At 52.9% G+C, this 24,501-nt stretch overlaps 1 protein-coding gene across 3 annotated transcripts; it reads right to left on the reverse strand.

The window, feature by feature from the left end:
* Positions 1-10,193: 10,193 nt before the first annotated feature.
* LOC140069121 (mothers against decapentaplegic homolog 4-like) lies at positions 10,194-24,142 on the reverse strand. 3 transcript variants are annotated; one of them, XM_072114482.1, is made up of 12 exons: positions 23,957-24,142; positions 19,110-19,358; positions 14,686-14,860; positions 14,590-14,610; positions 14,290-14,511; positions 12,152-12,307; positions 11,963-12,067; positions 11,823-11,876; positions 11,570-11,753; positions 11,317-11,485; positions 11,078-11,216; positions 10,194-10,902 (listed from the first exon to the last, which is right to left on the reverse strand). In XM_072114482.1, the coding sequence occupies exons 2-12, from the start codon at positions 19,344-19,346 to the stop codon at positions 10,691-10,693; spliced, it is 1,674 nt and encodes a 557-aa protein (XP_071970583.1). In that variant the 5' UTR covers positions 19,347-19,358; positions 23,957-24,142; the 3' UTR covers positions 10,194-10,690. The 3 variants fall into 3 exon arrangements, with proteins under 3 accessions (XP_071970583.1, XP_071970581.1, XP_071970582.1); XM_072114480.1 differs by lacking the exon at positions 23,957-24,142 and adding an exon at positions 20,212-20,355; XM_072114481.1 differs by lacking the exons at positions 11,963-12,067; positions 12,152-12,307; positions 23,957-24,142 and adding an exon at positions 20,212-20,356.
* Between the last annotated feature and the right edge of the window lie 359 nt (positions 24,143-24,501).

Here is a 24,501-nt window from a genome sequence, read left to right on the forward strand (position 1 = left end):
ATTATATAGAGCTGTGATCACATGAGGAGGAGGAGGAGACGTGTGAGGATTATATAGAGCTGTGATCACATGAGGAGGAGGAGACGTGTGAGGATTATATAGAGCTGTGATCACATGAGGAGGAGGAGGAGACGTGTGAGGATTATATAGAGCTGTGATCACATGAGGAGGAGGAGGAGACGTGTGAGGATTATATAGAGCTGTGATCACATGAGGAGGAGGAGGAGACGTGTGAGGATTATATAGAGCTGTGATCACATGAGGAGGAGGAGGAGACGTGTGAGGATTATATAGAGCTGTGATCACATGAGGAGGAGGAGGAGGAGGAGACGTGTGAGGATTATATAGAGCTGTGATCACATGAGGAGGAGGAGGAGACGTGTGAGGATTATATAGAGCTGTGATCACATGAGGAGGAGGAGGAGACGTGTGAGGATTATATAGAGCTGTGATCACATGAGGAGGAGGAGGAGACGTGTGAGGATTATATAGAGCTGTGATCACATGAGGAGGAGGAGGAGACGTGTGAGTATTATATAGAGCTGTGATCACATGAGGAGGAGGAGACGTGTGAGGATTATATAGAGCTGTGATCACATGAGGAGGAGGAGGAGACGTGTGAGGATTATATAGAGCTGTGATCACATGAGGAGGAGACGTGTGAGGATTATATAGAGCTGTGATCACATGAGGAGGAGGAGGAGACGTGTGAGGATTATATAGAGCTGTGATCACATGAGGAGGAGGAGGAGGAGGAGGAGGAGACGTGTGAGGATTATATAGAGCTGGGATCACATGAGGAGGAGGAGGAGACGTGTGAGGATTATATAGAGCTGTGATCACATGAGGAGGAGGAGGAGGAGACGTGTGAGGATTATATAGAGCTGTGATCACATGAGGAGGAGGAGGAGACGTGTGAGGATTATATAGAGCTGTGATCACATGAGGAGGAGGAGGAGACGTGTGAGGATTATATAGAGCTGTGATCACATGAGGAGGAGGAGGAGGAGACGTGTGAGGATTATATAGAGCTGTGATCACATGAGGAGGAGGAGGAGACGTGTGAGAATTATATAGAGCTGTGATCACATGAGGAGAAGGAGGAGACGTGTGAGGATTATATAGAGCTGTGATCACATGAGGAGGAGGAGGAGACGTGTGAGGATTATATAGAGCTGTGATCACATGAGGAGGAGGAGACGTGTGAGGATTATATAGAGCTGTGATCACATGAGGAGGAGGAGGAGACGTGTGAGGATTATATAGAGCTGTGATCACATGAGGAGGAGGAGACGTGTGAGGATTATATAGAGCTGTGATCACATGAGGAGGAGGAGACGTGTGAGGATTATATAGAGCTGTGATCACATGAGGAGGAGGAGACGTGTGAGGATTATATAGAGCTGTGATCACATGAGGAGGAGGAGGAGGAGGAGACGTGTGAGGATTATATAGAGCTGTGATCACATGAGGAGGAGGAGGAGACGTGTGAGGATTATATAGAGCTGTGATCACATGAGGAGGAGGAGGAGACGTGTGAGGATTATATAGAGCTGTGATCACATGAGGAGGAGGAGGAGGAGACGTGTGAGGATTATATAGAGCTGTGATCACATGAGGAGGAGGAGGAGGAGATGTGTGAGGATTATATAGAGCTGTGATCACATGAGGAGGAGGAGACGTGTGAGGATTATATAGAGCTGTGATCACATGAGGAGGAGGAGACGTGTGAGGATTATATAGAGCTGTGATCACATGAGGAGGAGGAGGAGGAGATGTGTGAGGATTATATAGAGCTGTGATCACATGAGGAGGAGACGTGTGAGGATTATATAGAGCTGTGATCACATGAGGAGGAGACGTGTGAGGATTATATAGAGCTGTGATCACATGAGGAGGAGGAGGAGGAGATGTGTGAGGATTATATAGAGCTGTGATCACATGAGGAGGAGGAGACGTGTGAGGATTATATAGAGCTGTGATCACATGAGGAGGAGGAGACGTGTGAGGATTATATAGAGCTGTGATCACATGAGGAGGAGGAGACGTGTGAGGATTATATAGAGCTGTGATCACATGAGGAGGAGGAGGAGGAGGAGACGTGTGAGGATTATATAGAGCTGTGATCACATGAGGAGGAGGAGGAGACGTGTGAGGATTATATAGAGCTGTGATCACATGAGGAGGAGGAGGAGACGTGTGAGGATTATATAGAGCTGTGATCACATGAGGAGGAGGAGGAGACGTGTGAGGATTATATAGAGCTGTGATCACATGAGGAGGAGGAGGAGACGTGTGAGGATTATATAGAGCTGTGATCACATGAGGAGGAGGAGGAGACGTGTGAGGATTATATAGAGCTGTGATCACATGAGGAGGAGGAGGAGACGTGTGAGGATTATATAGAGCTGTGATCACATGAGGAGGAGGAGGAGGAGACGTGTGAGGATTATATAGAGCTGTGATCACATGAGGAGGAGGAGGAGACGTGTGAGGATTATATAGAGCTGTGATCACATGAGGAGGAGGAGACGTGTGAGGATTATATAGAGCTGTGATCACATGAGGAGGAGGAGGAGACGTGTGAGGATTATATAGAGCTGTGATCACATGAGGAGGAGGAGACGTGTGAGGATTATATAGAGCTGTGATCACATGAGGAGGAGGAGGAGGAGACGTGTGAGGATTATATAGAGCTGTGATCACATGAGGAGGAGGAGGAGACGTGTGAGGATTATATAGAGCTGTGATCACATGAGGAGGAGGAGACGTGTGAGGATTATATAGAGCTGTGATCACATGAGGAGGAGGAGGAGACGTGTGAGGAGTATATAGAGCTGTGATCACATGAGGAGGAGGAGGAGACGTGTGAGGAGTATATAGAGCTGTGATCACATGAGGAGGAGGAGGAGGAGACGTGTGAGGATTATATAGAGCTGTGATCACATGAGGAGGAGGAGGAGACGTGTGAGGATTATATAGAGCTGTGATCACATGAGGAGGAGGAGACGTGTGAGGATTATATAGAGCTGTAATCACATGAGGAGGAGGAGGAGACGTGTGAGGATTATATAGAGCTGTGATCACATGAGGAGGAGGAGGAGGAGACGTGTGAGGATTATATAGAGCTGTGATCACATGAGGAGGAGGAGACGTGTGAGGATTATATAGAGCTGTGATCACATGAGGAGGAGGAGGAGACGTGTGAGGATTATATAGAGCTGTGATCACATGAGGAGGAGGAGGAGACGTGTGAGGATTATATAGAGCTGTGATCACATGAGGAGGAGGAGGAGGAGACGTGTGAGGATTATATAGAGCTGTGATCACATGAGGAGGAGGAGACGTGTGAGGATTATATAGAGCTGTGATCACATGAGGAGGAGGAGGAGACGTGTGAGGATTATATAGAGCTGTGATCACATGAGGAGGAGGAGGAGACGTGTGAGGATTATATAGAGCTGTGATCACATGAGGAGGAGGAGGAGGAGACGTGTGAGGATTATATAGAGCTGTGATCACATGAGGAGAAGGAGGAGACGTGTGAGAATTATATAGAGCTGTGATCACATGAGGAGGAGGAGACGTGTGAGGATTATATAGAGCTGTGATCACATGAGGAGGAGGAGGAGGAGATGTGTGAGGATTATATAGAGCTGTGATCACATGAGGAGGAGGAGACGTGTGAGGATTATATACAGCTGTGATCACATGAGGAGGAGGAGGAGACGTGTGAGGAGTATATAGAGCTGTGATCACATGAGGAGGAGGAGGAGACGTGTGAGGATTATATAGAGCTGTGATCACATGAGGAGGAGGAGGAGGAGACGTGTGAGGAGTATATAGAGCTGTGATCACATGAGGAGGAGGAGGAGGAGACGTGTGAGGATTATATAGAGCTGTGATCACATGAGGAGGAGGAGACGTGTGAGGATTATATAGAGCTGTGATCACATGAGGAGGAGGAGGAGGAGACGTGTGAGGATTATATAGAGCTGTGATCACATGAGGAGGAGGAGGAGACGTGTGAGGATTATATAGAGCTGTGATCACATGAGGAGGAGGAGGAGGAGACGTGTGAGGATTATATAGAGCTGTGATCACATGAGGAGGAGGAGGAGACGTGTGAGGATTATATAGAGCTGTGATCACATGAGGAGGAGGAGGAGACGTGTGAGGATTATATAGAGCTGTGATCACATGAGGAGGAGGAGGAGGAGACGTGTGAGGATTATATAGAGCTGTGATCACATGAGGAGGAGGAGGAGGAGACGTGTGAGGATTATATAGAGCTGTGATCACATGAGGAGGAGGAGGAGACGTGTGAGGATTATATAGAGCTGTGATCACATGAGGAGGAGGAGGAGACGTGTGAGGATTATATAGAGCTCTGATCACATGAGGAGGAGGAGGAGGAGACGTGTGAGGATTATATAGAGCTGTGATCACATGAGGAGGAGGAGACGTGTGAGGATTATATAGAGCTGTGATCACATGAGGAGGAGGAGGAGGAGACGTGTGAGGATTATATAGAGCTGTGATCACATGAGGAGGAGGAGGAGACGTGTGAGGATTATATAGAGCTCTGATCACATGAGGAGGAGGAGGAGGAGACGTGTGAGGATTATATAGAGCTGTGATCACATGAGGAGGAGGAGGAGGAGACGTGTGAGGATTATATAGAGCTGTGATCACATGAGGAGGAGGAGGAGACGTGTGAGGATTATATAGAGCTGTGATCACATGAGGAGGAGGAGGAGACGTGTGAGGATTATATAGAGCTGTGATCACATGAGGAGGAGGAGGAGACGTGTGAGGATTATATAGAGCTGTGATCACATGAGGAGGAGGAGGAGACGTGTGAGGATTATATAGAGCTCTGATCACATGAGGAGGAGGAGGAGACGTGTGAGGATTATATAGAGCTGTGATCACATGAGGAGGAGGAGGAGACGTGTGAGGATTATATAGAGCTGGGATCACATGAGGAGGAGGAGGAGACGTGTGAGGATTATATAGAGCTGTGATCACATGAGGAGGAGGAGGAGACGTGTGAGGATTATATAGAGCTGTGATCACATGAGGAGGAGGAGACGTGTGAGGATTATATAGAGCTGTGATCACATGAGGAGGAGGAGACGTGTGAGGATTATATAGAGCTGTGATCACATGAGGAGGAGGAGGAGACGTGTGAGGATTATATAGAGCTGTGATCACATGAGGAGGAGGAGGAGACGTGTGAGGATTATATAGAGCTGTGATCACATGAGGAGGAGGAGGAGGAGACGTGTGAGGATTATATAGAGCTGTGATCACATGAGGAGGAGGAGGAGACGTGTGAGGATTATATAGAGCTCTGATCACATGAGGAGGAGGAGGAGGAGACGTGTGAGGATTATATAGAGCTGTGATCACATGAGGAGGAGGAGGAGACGTGTGAGGATTATATAGAGCTGTGATCACATGAGGAGGAGGAGGAGACGTGTGAGGATTATATAGAGCTGTGATCACATGAGGAGGAGGAGGAGACGTGTGAGGATTATATAGAGCTGTGATCACATGAGGAGGAGGAGGAGGAGACGTGTGAGGATTATATAGAGCTGTGATCACATGAGGAGGAGGAGGAGACATGTGAGGATTATATAGAGCTGTGATCACATGAGGAGGAGGAGGAGACGTGTGAGGATTATATAGAGCTGTGATCACATGAGGAGGAGGAGGAGGAGACGTGTGAGGATTATATAGAGCTGTGATCACATGAGGAGGAGGAGGAGACGTGTGAGGATTATATAGAGCTGTGATCACATGAGGAGGAGGAGGAGACATGTGAGGATTATATAGAGCTGTGATCACATGAGGAGGAGGAGGAGGAGACGTGTGAGGATTATATAGAGCTGTGATCACATGAGGAGGAGGAGGAGGAGACGTGTGAGGATTATATAGAGCTGTGATCACATGAGGAGGAGGAGGAGACGTGTGAGGATTATATAGAGCTGTGATCACATGAGGAGGAGGAGGAGGAGACGTGTGAGGATTATATAGAGCTGTGATCACATGAGGAGGAGGAGGAGGAGACGTGTGAGGATTATATAGAGCTGTGATCACATGAGGAGGAGGAGGAGACGTGTGAGGATTATATAGAGCTGTGATCACATGAGGAGGAGGAGACGCGGTATATTATAGACATGAGGAGGAGGAGACGTGGTATATTATAGACACGAGGAGGAGGAGGAGACGTGGTATATTATAGACACGAGGAGGAGGAGGAGGAGACGTGGTACATTATAGACACGAGGAGGAGGAGGAGACGTGGTACATTATAGACACGAGGAGGAGGAGGAGACGTGGTACATTATAGACACGAGGAGGAGGAGGAGACGTGGTACATTATAGACACGAGGAGGAGGAGGAGACGTGGTACATTATAGGCACGAGGAGGAGGAGACGTGGTACATTATAGACATGAGGAGGAGGAGACGTGGTACATTACAGACATGAGGAGGAGACGTGGTACATTACAGACATGAGGAGGAGCCGTGGTATATTATAGACATGAGGCGGAGGAGGAGACGTGGTATATTATAGACATGAGGAGGAGGAGGAGACGTGGTATATTACAGACATGAGGAGGAGGAGCCGTGGTATATTATAGACATGAGGAGGAGGAGGAGACGTGGTATATTACAGACATGAGGAGGAGGAGCCGTGGTATATTATAGACATGAGGAGGAGGAGGAGCCGTGGTATATTATAGACATGAGGAGGAGGAGGAGACGTGGTATATTATAGACATGAGGAGGAGACGTGGTATATTGTAGACATTAGGAGACGTGGTATATTACAGACATGAGGAGGAGACGGTGTATATTACAGACATGAGGAGGAGGAGACGTGGTATATTATAGACATGAGGAGGAGGAGACGTGGTACATTACAGACATGAGGAGGAGGAGACGTGGTACATTACAGACATGAGGAGGAGGAGGAGACGTGGTATATTACAGACATGAGGAGGAGACGTGGTACATTACAGACATGAGGAGGAGGAGACGTGGTACATTACAGACATGAGGAGGAGGAGGAGACGTGGTACATTACAGACATGAGGAGGAGGAGACGTGGTACATTACAGACATGAGGAGGAGGAGACGTGGTACATTACAGACATGAGGAGGAGGAGGAGACGTGGTACATTACAGACATGAGGAGGAGGAGGAGACGTGGTATATTACAGACATGAGGAGGAGGAGGAGACGTGGTATATTACAGACATGAGGAGGAGACGTGGTATATTACAGACATGAGGAGGAGACGTGGTATATTACAGACATGAGGAGGAGGAGGAGACGGTGTATATTACAGACATGAGGAGGAGGAGGAGACGGTGTATATTACAGACATGAGGAGGAGGAGGAGACGGTGTATATTACAGACATGAGGAGGAGGAGGAGACGTGGTATATTACAGACATGAGGAGGAGACGTGGTATATTACAGACATGAGGAGGAGACGTGGTATATTACAGACATGAGGAGGAGGAGGAGACGGTGTATATTACAGACATGAGGAGGAGACGGTGTATATTACAGACATGAGGAGGAGACGGTGTATATTACAGACATGAGGAGGAGACGGTGTATATTACAGACATGAGGAGGAGACGGTGTATATTACAGACATGAGGAGGAGACGGTGTATATTACAGACATGAGGAGGAGGAGGAGACGGTGTATATTACAGACATGAGGAGGAGACGTGGTATATTACAGACATGAGGAGGAGACGTGGTATATTACAGACATGAGGAGGAGACGTGGTATATTACAGACATGAGGAGGAGACGTGGTATATTACAGACATGAGGAGGAGACGTGGTATATTACAGACATGAGGAGGAGACGTGGTATATTACAGACATGAGGAGGAGACGTGGTATATTACAGACATGAGGAGGAGACGTGGTATATTACAGACATGAGGAGGAGACGTGGTATATTACAGACATGAGGAGGAGGAGACGTGGTATATTACAGACATGAGGAGGAGGAGACGTGGTATATTACAGACATGAGGAGGAGGAGACGTGGTATATTACAGACATGAGGAGGAGGAGACGTGGTATATTACAGACATGAGGAGGAGGAGACGTGGTACATTACAGACATGAGGAGGAGGAGACGGTGTATATTACAGACATGAGGAGGAGGAAGAGACGTGGTATATTATAGACATGAGGAGGAGGAGGAGACGTGGTATATTACAGACATGAGGAGGAGGAGGAGGAGACGTGGTATATTATATAGACATGAGGAGGAGACGTGGTATATTACAGACATGAGGAGGAGGAGGAGACGTGGTATATTACAGACATGAGGAGGAGACGTGGTATATTACAGACATGAGGAGGAGACGTGGTATATTACAGACATGAGGAGGAGGAGGAGACGGTGTATATTACAGACATGAGGAGGAGGAGGAGACGGTGTATATTACAGACATGAGGAGGAGGAGGAGACGGTGTATATTACAGACATGAGGAGGAGGAGGAGACGTGGTATATTACAGACATGAGGAGGAGACGTGGTATATTACAGACATGAGGAGGAGGAGGAGACGGTGTATATTACAGACATGAGGAGGAGACGGTGTATATTACAGACATGAGGAGGAGACGGTGTATATTACAGACATGAGGAGGAGGAGGAGACGGTGTATATTACAGACATGAGGAGGAGGAGGAGACGTGGTATATTACAGACATGAGGAGGAGACGTGGTATATTACAGACATGAGGAGGAGGAGGAGACGGTGTATATTACAGACATGAGGAGGAGACGGTGTATATTACAGACATGAGGAGGAGACGGTGTATATTACAGACATGAGGAGGAGGAGGAGACGTGGTATATTACAGACATGAGGAGGAGACGTGGTATATTACAGACATGAGGAGGAGACGTGGTATATTACAGACATGAGGAGGAGACGTGGTATATTACAGACATGAGGAGGAGACGTGGTATATTACAGACATGAGGAGGAGACGTGGTATATTACAGACATGAGGAGGAGACGTGGTATATTACAGACATGAGGAGGAGACGTGGTATATTACAGACATGAGGAGGAGACGTGGTATATTACAGACATGAGGAGGAGACGTGGTATATTACAGACATGAGGAGGAGACGTGGTATATTACAGACATGAGGAGGAGACGTGGTATATTACAGACATGAGGAGGAGGAGACGTGGTATATTACAGACATGAGGAGGAGGAGACGTGGTATATTACAGACATGAGGAGGAGGAGACGTGGTATATTACAGACATGAGGAGGAGGAGACGTGGTATATTACAGACATGAGGAGGAGGAGACGTGGTATATTACAGACATGAGGAGGAGGAGACGTGGTACATTACAGACATGAGGAGGAGGAGACGGTGTATATTACAGACATGAGGAGGAGGAAGAGACGTGGTATATTATAGACATGAGGAGGAGACGTGGTATATTACAGACATGAGGAGGAGGAGGAGACGTGGTATATTACAGACATGAGGAGGAGACGTGGTATATTACAGACATGAGGAGGAGACGTGGTATATTACAGACATGAGGAGGAGACGTGGTATATTACAGACATGAGGAGGAGACGTGGTATATTACAGACATGAGGAGGAGACGTGGTATATTACAGACATGAGGAGGAGACGTGGTATATTACAGACATGAGGAGGAGACGTGGTATATTACAGACATGAGGAGGAGACGTGGTATATTACAGACATGAGGAGGAGACGTGGTATATTACAGACATGAGGAGGAGGAGACGTGGTATATTACAGACATGAGGAGGAGGAGACGTGGTATATTACAGACATGAGGAGGAGGAGACGTGGTATATTACAGACATGAGGAGGAGGAGACGTGGTATATTACAGACATGAGGAGGAGGAGACGTGGTACATTACAGACATGAGGAGGAGGAGACGGTGTATATTACAGACATGAGGAGGAGGAAGAGACGTGGTATATTATAGACATGAGGAGGAGGAGGAGACGTGGTATATTACAGACATGAGGAGGAGGAGGAGGAGACGTGGTATATTATATAGACATGAGGAGGAGACGTGGTATATTATAGACATGAGGAGGAGGAGGAGACGTGGTATATTATACATGAGGCAGGTGACTGTAATACATAAATATTTTATTTAATATAAGTCAGTTTTTATGTGGAAATCCTATCAAAAAGCAGACTACTCTCCGTGCTGTGCCCTAGTTTAGCAGTTTTTGGTATTTTCTTTTTATTAAGACTCGGTCCCTCGTCTCTCCTCATAAAACCTAAAACCAACATAAAATAAGTCTGGATTGTCCCTCCCTCAGGTCTGGATCCTGCAGGTCACGTGGCCACGTCGTCTCATGAATGTCATACAAAACAACAATGACTATTTGTACTATAAGGAGACGAGGTAAAGCTCCTCCCGGTCCCCTCCCGTCTCTGGAATGGCGTCCTCCAGACTGGAGATGGTTCCTTCGTCATGTCTGCACCCAGAGGTACATCCCAAATACTGTGACTGCAGAAGCCATCGGTTCTATCAATGCCGTAGAAGACATCAGGCCAGTCCATGGGTTCCACCTCCTACAAGTTCTTTTTGGCATGAAGGACCTTTGTACCGTCCAATGTTAATTGACAGAGTTCGGATCCGCCATCGGCAACGTGTGAAGAACTTCGTCTAAAAGCTGAAGCGCGCGGTGAAGGTGGACTTCTATCCAGCACGGGGTCTGTTTGATGCTCTGACGAGGGTAGTCCGGTCCCCAACCTTTAACGAAACTGAGGCGGAGGATGCAGAGACGACGGAGATCATCGACACCGATACCAGCGGCTGCGGACAGACCTGCGCAGAGAAGATGGAACGCCTTAAAGTACACGGGGGATTATACGGAAAGAGCGCGATCTACGTCACCCTGTACCTCTACCACACACCGACCCCAGGGATTCTTACAAGTGTAACAAATAGGTGCTTTTACAAGCCACTGTATATATTAGCCTCCTCCACCGCTCATACTTACTGACAGCCGGTGCGATGCCGCCCACAGATCCCGGCCCAGGGATGTTCCCAGCCACGGCCGCCGCTTGAGCTGCTGCTGCTGCCTGCGCTGTGGCCGCCTGTTGCTGCATTTGTCTATGACACTGCCGCAGATCAAACACCTAACCGAGAATGTATAGAAGAGATTATAAAGCACGGAGTAATGTCTGTGACCATCCCCATGAGATCCCTTGGAGGTAATAAGCTGGAGATGGCAGGTACCTTAATGTAGGCTCCAGGGTAGATCTTGTGCACGGCGTCCCCCGGCGCCCGGCCCGCCTCTCTATCCAGGTAGTAGCTTTGTACGAACACAGCGTGATCACTCAGGCACCTCATCCAGACGTCGCCCTCTCCACGACACTCCAACTGGACGCCTTTTCCAATGTGTAACCTGCGCAGGAAGAAGACGGACGGTCTCTCTGATCCTTGTACAATACCGCACAAGGGTAACACGCAGCAGCGGCCATGGCCTCACCTCGCCCGCTCACTTGTGTCTGTACGATGCACGTTAGACAGCTGCCCAAGGCAGAACCTGTCCCCTCCAGAGGGGTCTACGTAACCATCCACCGTCACCACTGGGCAGTTTGCGGGAACCTTAAAGATCTCCCCCACCTGAACATCCATCTCAAAGTATGCAACCGAGCACCAGAACTCCGGACCTGCCAGGAACCAACGTCAGTACATTGTATACACACAGGGAGGAGAGCAGCCACCAGGAGGTCACCTACCTGGGTGATTGGATACAGGGTGTGAATATTGAGGCGAGCTCTGGTGAAGAGGCCCTGCAGGGAGCGAGATAGAAGAACAGGGTTACTATGAGTAAGTTAGAAGCTGTGGAGCGTACAGCAGGGCCGGCCGGGGGACGTACAGTACTGGTTCGGGTGGTGCAGAGGGGCCTGTTGGCTTCCCCTCCCGTTAGGCTGCGGTCCAGGACTGGGGGTATAGGCTGCCGTGTTGCTTCCAGTCCACGTAGCTGAGAAGCAAGTGAGAGGAGGAAGGTGAGAAGGTGGGACACAGAGGTCTCAGATGCTAGATCCATGCTACAGGCTCTACTCACTGTGATACGGCTGCTTGGGTGGTGACGGGTACCCGTTACTCTGAGAGTTATGGTTTGGTGTAGAAGGGGGGGAGGTGGAGACCATCTGCTGAGGAGGTACAATCGGTAACATACCCTCATTATGTGCCAAGGACGAGAGTGCGCAACCAGGGGCCACTGCATGAAACAGACCAAGGTAAACATCACCAAACACGTGACAAGAGAAGCCACACATCTCCACACAATGACCAAGATCCGAGTGGCGTACTGCTTTGTGTCCTGATGATCTGGGGGTAGTGCTGATCACTGCTCTGTGTCCTGGTGATCTGGGGGTAGTGCTAATCACTGCTCTATGTCCTGGTGATCTGGGGTAGTGCTGATCACTGCTCTGTGTCCTGGTGATCTGGGGGTAGTGCTGATCACTGCTCTATGTCCTGGTGATCTGGGGGTAGTGCTGATCACTGCTCTATGTCCTGGTGATCTGGGGTAGTGCTGATCACTGCTCTGTGTCCCGGTGATCTGGGGGTAGTGCTGATCACTGCTCTGTGTCCCGGTGATCTGGGGGTAGTGCTGATCACTGCTCTATGTCCTGGTGATCTGGGGGTAGTGCTGATCACTGCTCTATGTCCTGGTGATCTGGGGTAGTGCTGATCACTGCTCTGTGCCCTGGTGATCTGGGGGTAGTGCTGATCACTGCTCTATGTCCTGGTGATCTGGGGGTAGTGCTGATCACTGCTCTATGTCCTGGTGATCTGGGGGTAGTGCTGATCACTGCTCTATGTCCTGGTGATCTGGGGGTAGTGCTGATCACTGCTCTATGTCCTGGTGATCTGGGGGTAGTGCTAGTTCCTGCTCTGTGTCCTGGTGATCTGGAGGTAGTGCTGATCACTGCTCTATGTCCTGGTGATCTGGGGCTAGTGCTGATCACTGCTCTATGTCCTGGTGATCTGGGGCTAGTGCTGATCACTGCTCTATGTCCTGGTGATCTGGGGCTAGTGCTGATCACTGCTCTGTGTCCTGGTGATCTGGGGGTAGTGCTGATCACTGCTCTGTGTCCTGGTGATCTGGGGGTAGTGCTGATCACTGCTCTGTGTCCCGGTGATCTGGGGGTAGTGCTGATCACTGCTCTGTGTCCCGGTGATCTGGGGGTAGTGCTGATCACTGCTCTGTGTCCTGGTGATCTGGGGGTAGTGCTGATCACTGCTCTGTGTCCTGATGATCTGGAGGTAGTGCTGATCACTGCTCTATGTCCTGGTGATCTGGGGCTAGTGCTGATCACTGCTCTATGTCCTGGTGATCTGGGGCTAGTGCTGATCACTGCTCTATGTCCTGGTGATCTGGGGCTAGTGCTGTTTACTGCTCTTTCTCCTGGTGATCTGGGGATAGTGCTGATTACTGATCTATGTCCTGGTGATCTGGGGGTAGTGCTAGTTCCTGCTTTGTGTCCTGGTGATCTGGAGGTAGTGCTGTTTACTGCTCTATGTCCTGGTGATCTGGGGCTAGTGCCGTTTACTGCTCTATGTCCTGGTGATCTGGGGGTAGTGCTAATCACTGCTCTGTGTCTTGGTGATCTGGGGGTAGTGCTAGTTCCTGCTCTGTGTCCTGGTGATCTGGAGGTAGTGCTGATCACTGCTCTATGTCCTGGTGATCTGAGGGTAGTGCTGATCACTGCTCTATGTCCTGGTGATTTGAGGGTAGTGCTGATCACTGCTCTGTGCCCTGGTGATCTGGGGGTAGTGCTAATCACTGCTCTTTCTCCTGGTGATCTGGGAGTAGTGCTGATCACTGCTCTGTGTCCTGGTGATCTGGGGGTAATGCTAGTTCCTGCTTTATGTCCTGGTGATCTGAGGGTAGTGCTGATCACTGCTCTATGTCCTGGTGATCTGGGGGTAATGCTAGTTCCTGCTCTATGTCCTGGTGATCTGGGGGTAATGCTAGTTCCTGCTCTATGTCCTGGTGATCTGAGGGTAATGCTAGTTCCTGCTCTATGTCCTGGTGATCTGAGGGTAGTGCTGATCACTGCTCTATGTCCTGGTGATTTGGGGGTAGTGCTAGTTCCTGCTCTGTGTCCTGGTGATCTGGGGTTAGTGCTGATCACTGCTCTATGTCCTGGTGATCTGGGGGTAGTGCTGATCCCTATTCCCCCTTGTGACACTGACCTGAGGGCGAGATGGGCATATTGGGGTACATGCCCACGGCTGACTGTGGGCTCTTGGGTAATGTTAGAGGAGGCAGCGTTGGTCGGTAGGAGTCTGTAGGAGGCATCTGAGGTAGGGGATGGTTCATGGAGGGCTGGAGCTCCTGGGAGGTGGAGATACAGGACGGAGGGTCCATGTCGCAGTCGTTAGAATACTCCTCCTTCACGGGGCGGCATGGCGTACCTTCAGGGAGAAGAGTAATGACATGAAGACCGGAGGACGGGAGAAGACGTGACGGAACGGGGGAAGGAGGACACTGACCTGAGCTCTGGATACTCAGCCCTGAAACACAAGAACATCAGACAATGAGATCACAGCAGAACCTCAGCGCCACCTCCCCCCAGTGCCCGCACTTACCGATACCCGGGGACACCACCCGCTCGTAGTGATACGGGTTCACACACACGCTGTCATATTTCAGGTCAAACGCATACTGACAGAACTTCACGTGCTTCAACTCATTCTTGTGCAAGTCGGGCCAGCGCCAGAGCCGGGCATAGATCACATGGGGGAAGCCTTTCCTGCCCGCCACCTGCAGGAGAAGAGTGGCACATCAGCTGATGGAATACAGCCTATCCATCACCAAGAATACAGCCTATCCATCGCTAGAGAGCAGCGGCGCCGTCACCGAGAATACAGCCTATCCATCACTAGAGAGCAGCAGTGCCATCACTGGGAATACAGCCTATCCATCACTAGAGAGCAGCGGTGTCATCACTGAGAATACAGCCTATTCATCACTAGAGAGCAGCGGCGCCATCACTGAGAATACAGCCTATCCATCACTAGAGAGCAGCGGTGCCATCACTGAGAATACAGCCTATCCATCACTAGAGAGCAGTGGTGCCATCACTGAGAATACAGCCCATCCATCACTAGAGAGCAGCGGTGCCATCACTGAGAATACAGCCCATCCATCACTAGAGAGCAGCGGTGCAAGCACTGAGAATACAGCCTATCCATCACTAGAGAGCAGCGGTGTCATCACTGAGAATACAGCCTATCCATCACTAGAGAGCAGCGGCTCCATCACTGAGAATACAGCCTATCCATCACTAGAGAGCAGCGGCGCCATCACTGAGAATACAGCCTATCCATCACTAGAGAGCAGCGGCGACATCACTGAGAATACAGCCTATCCATCACTAGAGAGCAGCGGCTCCATCACTGAGAATACAGCCTATCCATCACTAGAGAGCAGCGGCGTCATCACTGAGAATACAGCCTATCCATCACTAGAGAGCAGCGGCACCATCACTGAGAATACAGCCTATCCATCACTAGAGAGCAGCGGTGCCATCACTGAGAATACAGCCTATCCATCACTAGAGAGCAGCGGTGCCATCACCGAGAATACAGCCTATCCATCACTAGAGAGCAGCGGTGTCATCACCGTGAATACAGCCTATCCCTCGCTAGAGAGCAGCGGTGCCATCACCGGGAATACAGCCTATCCATCGCTAGAGAGCAGCAGTGCCATCACTGAGAATACAGCCTATCCATCGCTAGAGAGCAGCGGTGCCATCACTGAGAATACAGCCTATCCATCACTAGAGAGCAGCGGTGCCATCACTGAGAATACAGCTTATCCATCACTAGAGAGCAGCGGTGCCATCACTGAGAATACAGCCTATCCATCACTAGAGAGCAGCGGTGTCATCACTGAGAATACAGCCTATCCATCACTAGAGAACACCGGTGTCATCACTGAGAATACAGCCTATCCATCACTAGAGAGCAGCGGTGCCATCACTGAGAATACAGCCTATCCATCACTAGAGAGCAGCGGCTCCATCACTGAGAATACAGCCTATCCATCACTAGAGAGCAGCGGCCCCATCACTGAGAATACAGCCTATCCATCACTAGAGAGCAGCGGTGCTATCACTGAGAATACAGCCTATCCATCACTAGAGAGCAGCTGTGTCATCACTGAGAATACAGCCTATCCATCACTAGAGAGCAGCGGTGCCATCACTGAGAATACAGCCTATCCATCACTAGAGAGCAGCGGTGCCATCACTGAGAATACAGCCTATCCATCACTAGAGAGCAGCGGTGCCATCACTGAGAATACAGCCTATCCATCACTAGAGAGCAGCGGTGCCATCACTGAGAATACAGTCTATCCATCACTAGAGAGCAGCGGCGCCATCACTGAGAATACAACCTATCCATCACTAGAGAGCAGCGGTGTCATCACCGTGAATACAGCCTATCCCTCGCTAGAGAGCAGCGGTGCCATCACCGGGAATACAGCCTATCCATCGCTAGAGAGCAGCAGTGCCATCACCGAGAATACAGCCTATCCATCGCTAGAGAGCAGCGGTGCCATCACCGGGAATACAGTCTATCCATCACTAGAGAGCAGGGGTGCCATCACTGAGAATACAGCCTATCCATCACTAGAGAGCAGCGGTGCCATCACTGAAAATACAGCCTATCCATCACTAGAGAGCAGCGGCTCCATCACTGAGAATACAGCCTATCCATCACTAGAGAGCAGCGGTGACATCACTGAGAATACAGCCTATCCATCACTAGAGAACAGCGGCGCCATCACTGAGAATACAGCCTATCCATCACTAGAGAGCAGCGGTGCCATCACTGAGAATACAGCCTATCCATCACTAGAGAGCAGCGGTGTCATCACTGAGAATACAGCCTATCCATCACTAGAGAGCAGCGGTGCCATCACTGAGAATACAGCCTATCCATCACTAGAGAGCAGCGGTGCCATCACTGAGAATACAGCCTATACATCACTAGAGAGCAGCGGTGCCATCACTGAGAATACAGCCTATCCATCACTAGAGAGCAGGGGTGCCATCACTGAGAATACAGCCTATCCATCACTAGAGAGCAGCGGCGCCATCACTGAGAATACAGCCTATCCTTCACTAGAGAACAGCAGTGCTATAACTAAGAATACAGCCTATCCATCACTAGAGAGCAGCGGTGTCATCACTGAGAATACAGCCTATCCATCACTAGAGAGCAGCGGCGCCATCACTGAGAATACAGCCTATCCATCACTAGAGAGCAGCGGCGCCATCACTGAGAATACAACCTATCCATCACTAGAGAGCAGCGGTGTCATCACCGTGAATACAGCCTATCCCTCGCTAGAGAGCAGCGGTGCCATCACCGGGAATACAGCCTATCCATCGCTAGAGAGCAGCAGTGCCATCACCGAGAATACAGCCTATCCATCGCTAGAGAGCAGCGGTGCCATCACCGGGAATACAGTCTATCCATCACTAGAGAGCAGGGGTGCCATCACTGAGAATACAGCCTATCCATCACTAGAGAGCAGCGGTGCCATCACTGAAAATACAGCCTATCCATCACTAGAGAGCAGCGGCTCCATCACTGAGAATACAGCCTATCCATCACTAGAGAGCAGCGGTGACATCACTGAGAATACAGCCTATCCATCACTAGAGAACAGCGGCGCCATCACTGAGAATACAGCCTATCCATCACTAGAGAGCAGCGGTGCCATCACTGAGAATACAGCCTATCCATCACTAGAGAGCAGCGGTGTCATCACTGAGAATACAGCCTATCCATCACTAGAGAGCAGCGGTGCCATCACTGAGAATACAGCCTATCCATCACTAGAGAGCAGCGGTGCCATCACTGAGAATACAGCCTATACATCACTAGAGAGCAGCGGTGTCATCACTGAGAATACAGTCTATCCATCACTAGAGAGCAGCGGTGCCATCACTGAGAATACAGCCTATCCATCACTAGAGAGCAGCGGTGCCATCACTGAGAATACAGCCTATCCATCACTAGGGAGCAGCGGTGCCATCACTGAGAATACAGCCTATCCATCACTAGAGAGCAGCGGTGCCATCACTGAGAATACAGCCTATCCATCACTAGAGAGCAGCGGTGCCATCACTGAGAATACAGCCTATCCATCACTAGAGAGCAGCGGTGCCATCACTGAGAATACAGCCTATCCATCACTAGAGAGCAGCGCTGCCATCACTGAGAATACAGCCTATCCATCACTAGAGAGCAGGGGTGCCATCACTGAGAATACAGCCTATCCATCACTAGAGAGCAGCGGTGCCATCACTGTTATAACACGGGGGCTCTTCATGTTGCCTATGGATATACATCACCCCTGGAGTAACCCCCGGATTTCCCATGCACTACATAGTAGAAGGCTGAGTATTTTCGGGGGAACAGCGGTTGGGGGTACAGGAATGCAGGAGCAGGTTGTGCGCTGTATATAGGAGACATGCGGCTCCATCCCCCTCTCTCCCTGGAGGACTCAGCGCAGACAAAACATCCCCCCCCCTCATCCTGCCAGACAGTGACTCATCAGTACAGCAGGCGGAGAGAGACGGGAGAGACCTCCAGCATCAGACTGCAAGGAGTAACGAGACTGCAGTGTGTGCAAGCGCTAGAGATACTGGAGAGACCCCAGCTACAAGTGTGTGCACAAACCGGGGGGGCACTACAGCCACAAACCGGGGGGGCACTACAGCCACAAACCGGGGGGGGGCAAACCTGGGCACAACAGTTGCAAACCGGGGGGCACTACAGCCATGAACAGATCGGAAAGGGGGTAGGAAAAATGGCAAACCATGGCAGAAAGGGGGCACACATGCTACAAAACGGAGCTAGAAGGGGACAGGAAAGCCACAATCCCGGGCAGGAAGGGGGCACAAAGTTTATGTCAGACATCAGAGAAGCAAAGACCCCAAACCATCCCAGAGCGAGAAAGAATGGGGAGACAGGGGGTCCGCACTAGGGGGTACCTGCAGCCTCCCGTCCAGGGTGCGCTGGATGGTCACGCACTTGCTGGGGTGCACTCCGTTGGTGGTGATGGCGGTGATGAGGGAGTCCAGCTCATCCTTCTTCTCCTTCAGCTTCTTGACCAGGCTCTCGATGGCGCGCTTGGCAAAGCCCTCGTTGTCCCCTCCCTGGCGGTGGCACATCAGGCTGTGCACGATGCTGAGGCAGGCATCACTGCTATTCGGGGGGGTGAGGGACATGGTGGGGATCACCTGCAAGAGAGCGACGGGATGTGAGTATGATGAGAGGAGCCGAGGAGCTCACGTCCTGAGACTCCACCCCAAGAGCTGACACTCATGCCGGGAGAAGAGCTGAGCCCAGGAGCTGACACTCATGCCGGGAGAAGAGCTGAGCCCAGGAGCTGACACTCATGCCGGGAGAAGAGCTGAGCCCAGGAGCTGACACTCATGCCGGGAGAAGAGCTGAGCCCAGGAGCTGACACTCATGCCGGGAGAAGAGCTGAGCCCAGGAGCTGAGCCCAAGAGCTGACACTCATGCCGGGAGGAGAGCTGAGCCCAGGAGCTGACACTCATACTGGGAGAAGAGCTGAGCCCAGGAGCTGACACTCATACTGGGAGAAGAGCTGAGCTGAGGAGCTGACACTCATGCCGGGAGGAGAGCTGAGCCCAGGAGCTGACACTCATACTGGGAGAAGAGCTGAGCCCAGGAGCTGACACTCATGCCGGGAGAAGAGCTGAGCCCAGGAGCTGACACTCATGCCGGGAGAAGAGCTGAGCCCAGGAGCTGACACTCATGCCGGGAGAAGAGCTGAGCCCAGGAGCTGACACTCATGCTGGGAGAAGAGCTGAGCCCAGGAGCTGACACTCTACACCCAGCAGCGCCAGCTCTTCCCCTCCCCCATATTTATTATTATTAATAGTGAGGGAGGAGGAGGGGGATGGGGGTCCCAGGAATGTGCAGCGAGCTGACGACTGACAAGGACCACACAGTGTGACGCCAGCAGATACCGGACCCCTCCCCCATCAAAACACTCCAAACATCTGACCATGCTGTGTGCAACTACAACTCCCAACATGCACTGCAATAAAAGATACACAGGCTCACCCCTTCAGACAGACCCTCCCCAAATATCTCCTCATCGGCGTACATGGCGGGCGCCTTGGACAGACCCACAAACGCCATCATGGCTGCCAAGTGGAGGCGCTGATTTACATGAGGCTCCTATGTAACCTCCAGCCGGGGCAATAAGTGGCCCCAGGTGACTCCAATCTGCCCTCCAGGGGTCGTTAGGGCAGGGGGCTGGGGGGGGTGTCAGGGCAGGGGGCTGGGGGGGGTGTCAGGGCAGGGGGCTGGGGGGGGTGTCAGGGCAGGGGGCTGGGGGGGGTGTCAGGGCAGGGGGCTGGGGGGGGTGTCAGGGCAGGGGGCTGGGGGGGGTGTCAGGGCAGGGGGCTGGGGGGGGTGTCAGGGCAGGGGGCTGGGGGGGGTGTCAGGGCAGGGGGCTGGGGGGGGTGTCAGGGCAGGGGGCTGGGGGGGGTGTCAGGGCAGAGGGCTGGGGGGGTGTCAGGGCAGAGGGCTGGGGGGCAGAAAGGCCGATGGGTTGAGGGGGCTCGGGGGTTTGGCTAAGCTCAGGAGCCACAGATAAGGGGTCGGTGAATTCGGGAGGTCACAGAGTCAGAGGAACTGAGGGGTAAACATAGGACAAGATGAGGGGCGCGGATGTCTAGACCTGGTCTAATAAGCTCAAGGGGCTCAGATATGGGGGTCCGGGGATCTAAGGGGGTCAGATAAGCTGAAGGGGCACATATGGGGGTCCTGTGTGTGATGGGGATAAAGATGTGGGGGTCCCGTGTAGTGAGGGGGCTACAGGTGTGGGGGTCTCGTGTAGTGAGGGGGCTACAGGTGTGGGGGTCCCGTGTAGTGAGAGGGCTACAGATGTGGGGGTCCCGTGTAGTGAGGGGCTACAGATGTGGGGATCCCGGGTAGTGAGGGGGCTACAGGTGTGGTGGTCCCGGGTAGTGAGGGGGCTACAGGTGTGGGGGTCCCGTGTAGTGAGGGGGCTACAGATGTGGGGGTCCCGTGTAGTGAGGGGGCTACAGATGTGGGGGTCCTGTGTAGTGAGGGGGCTACAGATGTGGGGGTCCTGTGTGGTGAGGGGGCTACAGATGTGGGGGTCCTGTGTGGTGAGGGGACTAGAGTCAGAGGAACTGAGGAGTAAACATGGGACAAGATGAGGGGCGCGGATGTCTAGACCTGGTCTAATAAGCTCAAGGGGCTCAGATATGGGGGTCCGGGGATCTAAGGGGGTCAGATATGGGGGTCTGGGGATCTAAGGGGGTCAGATAAGCTGAAGGGGCACATATGGGGGTCCTGTGTGTGATGGGGATAAAGATGTGGGGGTCCCATGTAGTGAGGGGGCTACAGGTGTGGGGGTCCCGTGTAGTGAGGGGGCTACAGGTGTGGGGGTCCCGTGTAGTGAGGGGGCTACAGGTGTGGGGGTCCCATGTAGTGAGGGGGCTACAGGTGTGGGGGTCCCGTGTAGTGAGGGGGCTACAGGTGTGGGGGTCCCGGGTAGTGAGGGGGCTACAGATGTGGGGGTCCTGTGTAGTGAGGGGGCTACAGGTGTGGGGGTCCTGTGTAGTGAGGGGGCTACAGGTGTGGGGGTCCTGTGTAGTGAGGGGGCTACAGGTGTGGTGGTCCCGGGTAGTGAGGGGGCTACAGGTGTGGGGGTCCTGTGTAGTGAGGGGGCTACAGATGTGGGGGTCCTGTGAGTGAGAGGGCTACAGATGTGGGGGTCCCGTGTAGTGAGGGGCTACAGATGTGGGGATCCCGGGTAGTGAGGGGGCTACAGGTGTGGTGGTCCCGGGTAGTGAGGGGGCTACAGGTGTGGGGGTCCCGTGTAGTGAGGGGGCTACAGATGTGGGGGTCCCGTGTAGTGAGGGGGCTACAGATGTGGGGGTCCTGTGTGGTGAGGGGACTACAGATGTGGGGGTCCTGTGAGTGAGGGGGCTACAGATGTGGTGGTCCCGGGTAGTGAGGGGGCTACAGATGTGGGGGTCCCGTGTAGTGAGGGGGCTACAGATGTGGGGGTCCCGTGTAGTGAGGGGGCTACAGATGTGGGGGTCCTGTGAGTGAGGGGGCTACAGATGTGGGGGTCCCGGGTAGTGAGGGGGCTACAGATGTGGGGGTCCCGGGTAGTGAGGGGGCTACAGATGTGGGGGTCCCGGGTAGTGAGGGGGCTACAGATGTGGGGGTCCCGGGTAGTGAGGGGGCTACAGGTGTGGGGGTCCCATGTAGTGAGGGGGCTACAGGTGTGGGGGTCCCATGTAGTGAGGGGGCTACAGGTGTGGGGGTCCCGGGTAGTGAGGGGGCTACAGATGTGGGGGTCCCGTGTAGTGAGGGGCTACAGATGTGGGGATCCCGTGTAGTGAGGGGGCTACAGATGTGGGGATCCCGTGTAGTGAGGGGGCTACAGATGTGGGGGTCCCGTGTAGTGAGGGGGCTACAGATGTGGGGGTCCTGTGAGTGAGGGGGCTACAGATGTGGGGGTCCCGGGTAGTGAGGGGGCTACAGATGTGGGGGTCCCGGGTAGTGAGAGGGCTACAGATGTGGGGGTCCCGGGTAGTGAGGGGGCTACAGATGTGGGGGTCCCGGGTAGTGAGGGGGCTACAGATGTGGGGGTCCCGGGTAGTGAGGGGGCTACAGATGTGGGGGTCCCGGGTAGTGAGGGGGCTACAGATGTGGGGGTCCCGGGTAGTGAGGGGGCTACAGGTGTGGGGGTCCCGGGTAGTGAGGGGGCTACAGGTGTGGGGGTCCCGGGTAGTGAGGGGGCTACAGGTGTGGGGGTCCCGGGTAGTGAGGGGGCTACAGGTGTGGGGGTCCCGGGTAGTGAGGGGGCTACAGGTGTGGGGGTCCCGGGTAGTGAGGGGGCTACAGGTGTGGTGGTCCCGGGTAGTGAGGGGGCTACAGGTGTGGTGGTCCCGGGTAGTGAGGGGGCTACAGGTGTGGTGGTCCCGGGTAGTGAGGGGGCTACAGGTGTGGGGGTCCCGGGTAGTGAGGGGGCTACAGGTGTGGGGGTCCCGGGTAGTGAGGGGGCTACAGGTGTGGGGGTCCCGGGTAGTGAGGGGGCTACAGGTGTGGGGGTCCCGGGTAGTGAGGGGGCTACAGGTGTGGTGGTCCCGGGTAGTGAGGGGGCTACAGGTGTGGTGGTCCCGGGTAGTGAGGGGGCTACAGGTGTGGTGGTCCCGGGTAGTGAGGGGGCTACAGGTGTGGTGGTCCCGGGTAGTGAGGGGGCTACAGGTGTGGGGGTCCTGTGTAGTGAGGGGGCTACAGATGTGGGGGTCCTGTGAGTGAGAGGGCTACAGATGTGGGGATCCCGTGTAGTGAGGGGGCTACAGATGTGGGGATCCCGTGTAGTGAGGGGGCTACAGGTGTGGGGGTCCCGTGTAGTGAGGGGGCTACAGATGTGGGGATCCCGTGTAGTGAGGGGGCTACAGATGTGGGGGTCCTGTGAGTGAGGGGGCTACAGATGTGGGGGTCCTGTGAGTGAGGGGGCTACAGATGTGGGGGTCCTGTGAGTGAGGGGGCTACAGATGTGGGGGTCCCGGGTAGTGAGGGGGCTACAGATGTGGTGGTCCCGGGTAGTGAGGGGGCTACAGATGTGGTGGTCCCGGGTAGTGAGGGGGCTACAGATGTGGGGGTCCCGGGTAGTGAGGGGGCTACAGATGTGGTGGTCCCGGGTAGTGAGGGGGCTACAGATGTGGGGGTCCCGTGTATTTCAGGGTCCTGTGTAGTGTGGGGGTCCCGTGTATTTCGGGGTCGGCCATGCAGTCGGGTCGCACGTGATACGCACTTTGTGAGGCTGCTGCTGCAGTCGGGCTCCCGGCTCATGGTCCCCACTCCTCCGCTGTGTCCCGGCCTGTGATGGGCAGCGCTGAAATCCTCTGTGCTGCTCTCGCACTTCTTCCCTCTCCACAACTTGTTTTCGCTCCGTTATAACAATAGGTGAAGCCGGCGCTGACGTCACGCGCTCCCCTGGCGGCTGCGGCCAATCAGCGCGCGTGTTGCCTGGGCGCGCCGTCCTGGCGGCCAATGGCGGGGCTCGTCTCTTGCGGGCGCTGTCTGCCGGCGGCTCTTGTTTACTTTGTGTTGTTGTGTCTGCGGCCCGAGGCCTGAGGGGAACTGAGGTGTTCACACTGTGCGTTATACAGGGGCTGGGAGCTGTAGTGATCACACTGTGCGTTATACAGGGGCTGGGAGCGGTAGTGTTCACACTGTGCGTTATACAGGGACTGGGAGCGGTAGTGATCACACTGTGCGTTATACAGGGGCTGGGAGCTGTAGTGATCACACTGTGCGTTATACAGGGGCTGGGAGCTGTAGTGATCACACTGTGTG

Source organism: Engystomops pustulosus, chromosome 7 (genome assembly GCF_040894005.1).
Source record: "Engystomops pustulosus chromosome 7, aEngPut4.maternal, whole genome shotgun sequence".
NCBI lineage: Eukaryota > Metazoa > Chordata > Amphibia > Anura > Leptodactylidae > Engystomops > Engystomops pustulosus.

Bases quoted from the DNA above. Each gene is read 5' to 3' on its own strand.
- LOC140069121 (XM_072114480.1), bottom strand. From the start codon at position 20,292: ATGATGGCGTTTGTGGGTCTGTCCAAGGCGCCCGCCATGTACGCCGAT. The intron at 12,308-14,289 runs GTCAGTGTCACA...TGTTTCATGCAG, and splicing joins TATGCCCATCTCGCCCTCAG to TGGCCCCTGGTTGCGCACTC. The intron at 11,486-11,569 runs GTGAGGCCATGG...CTTCCTGCGCAG, and splicing joins GACACAAGTGAGCGGGCGAG to GTTACACATTGGAAAAGGCG.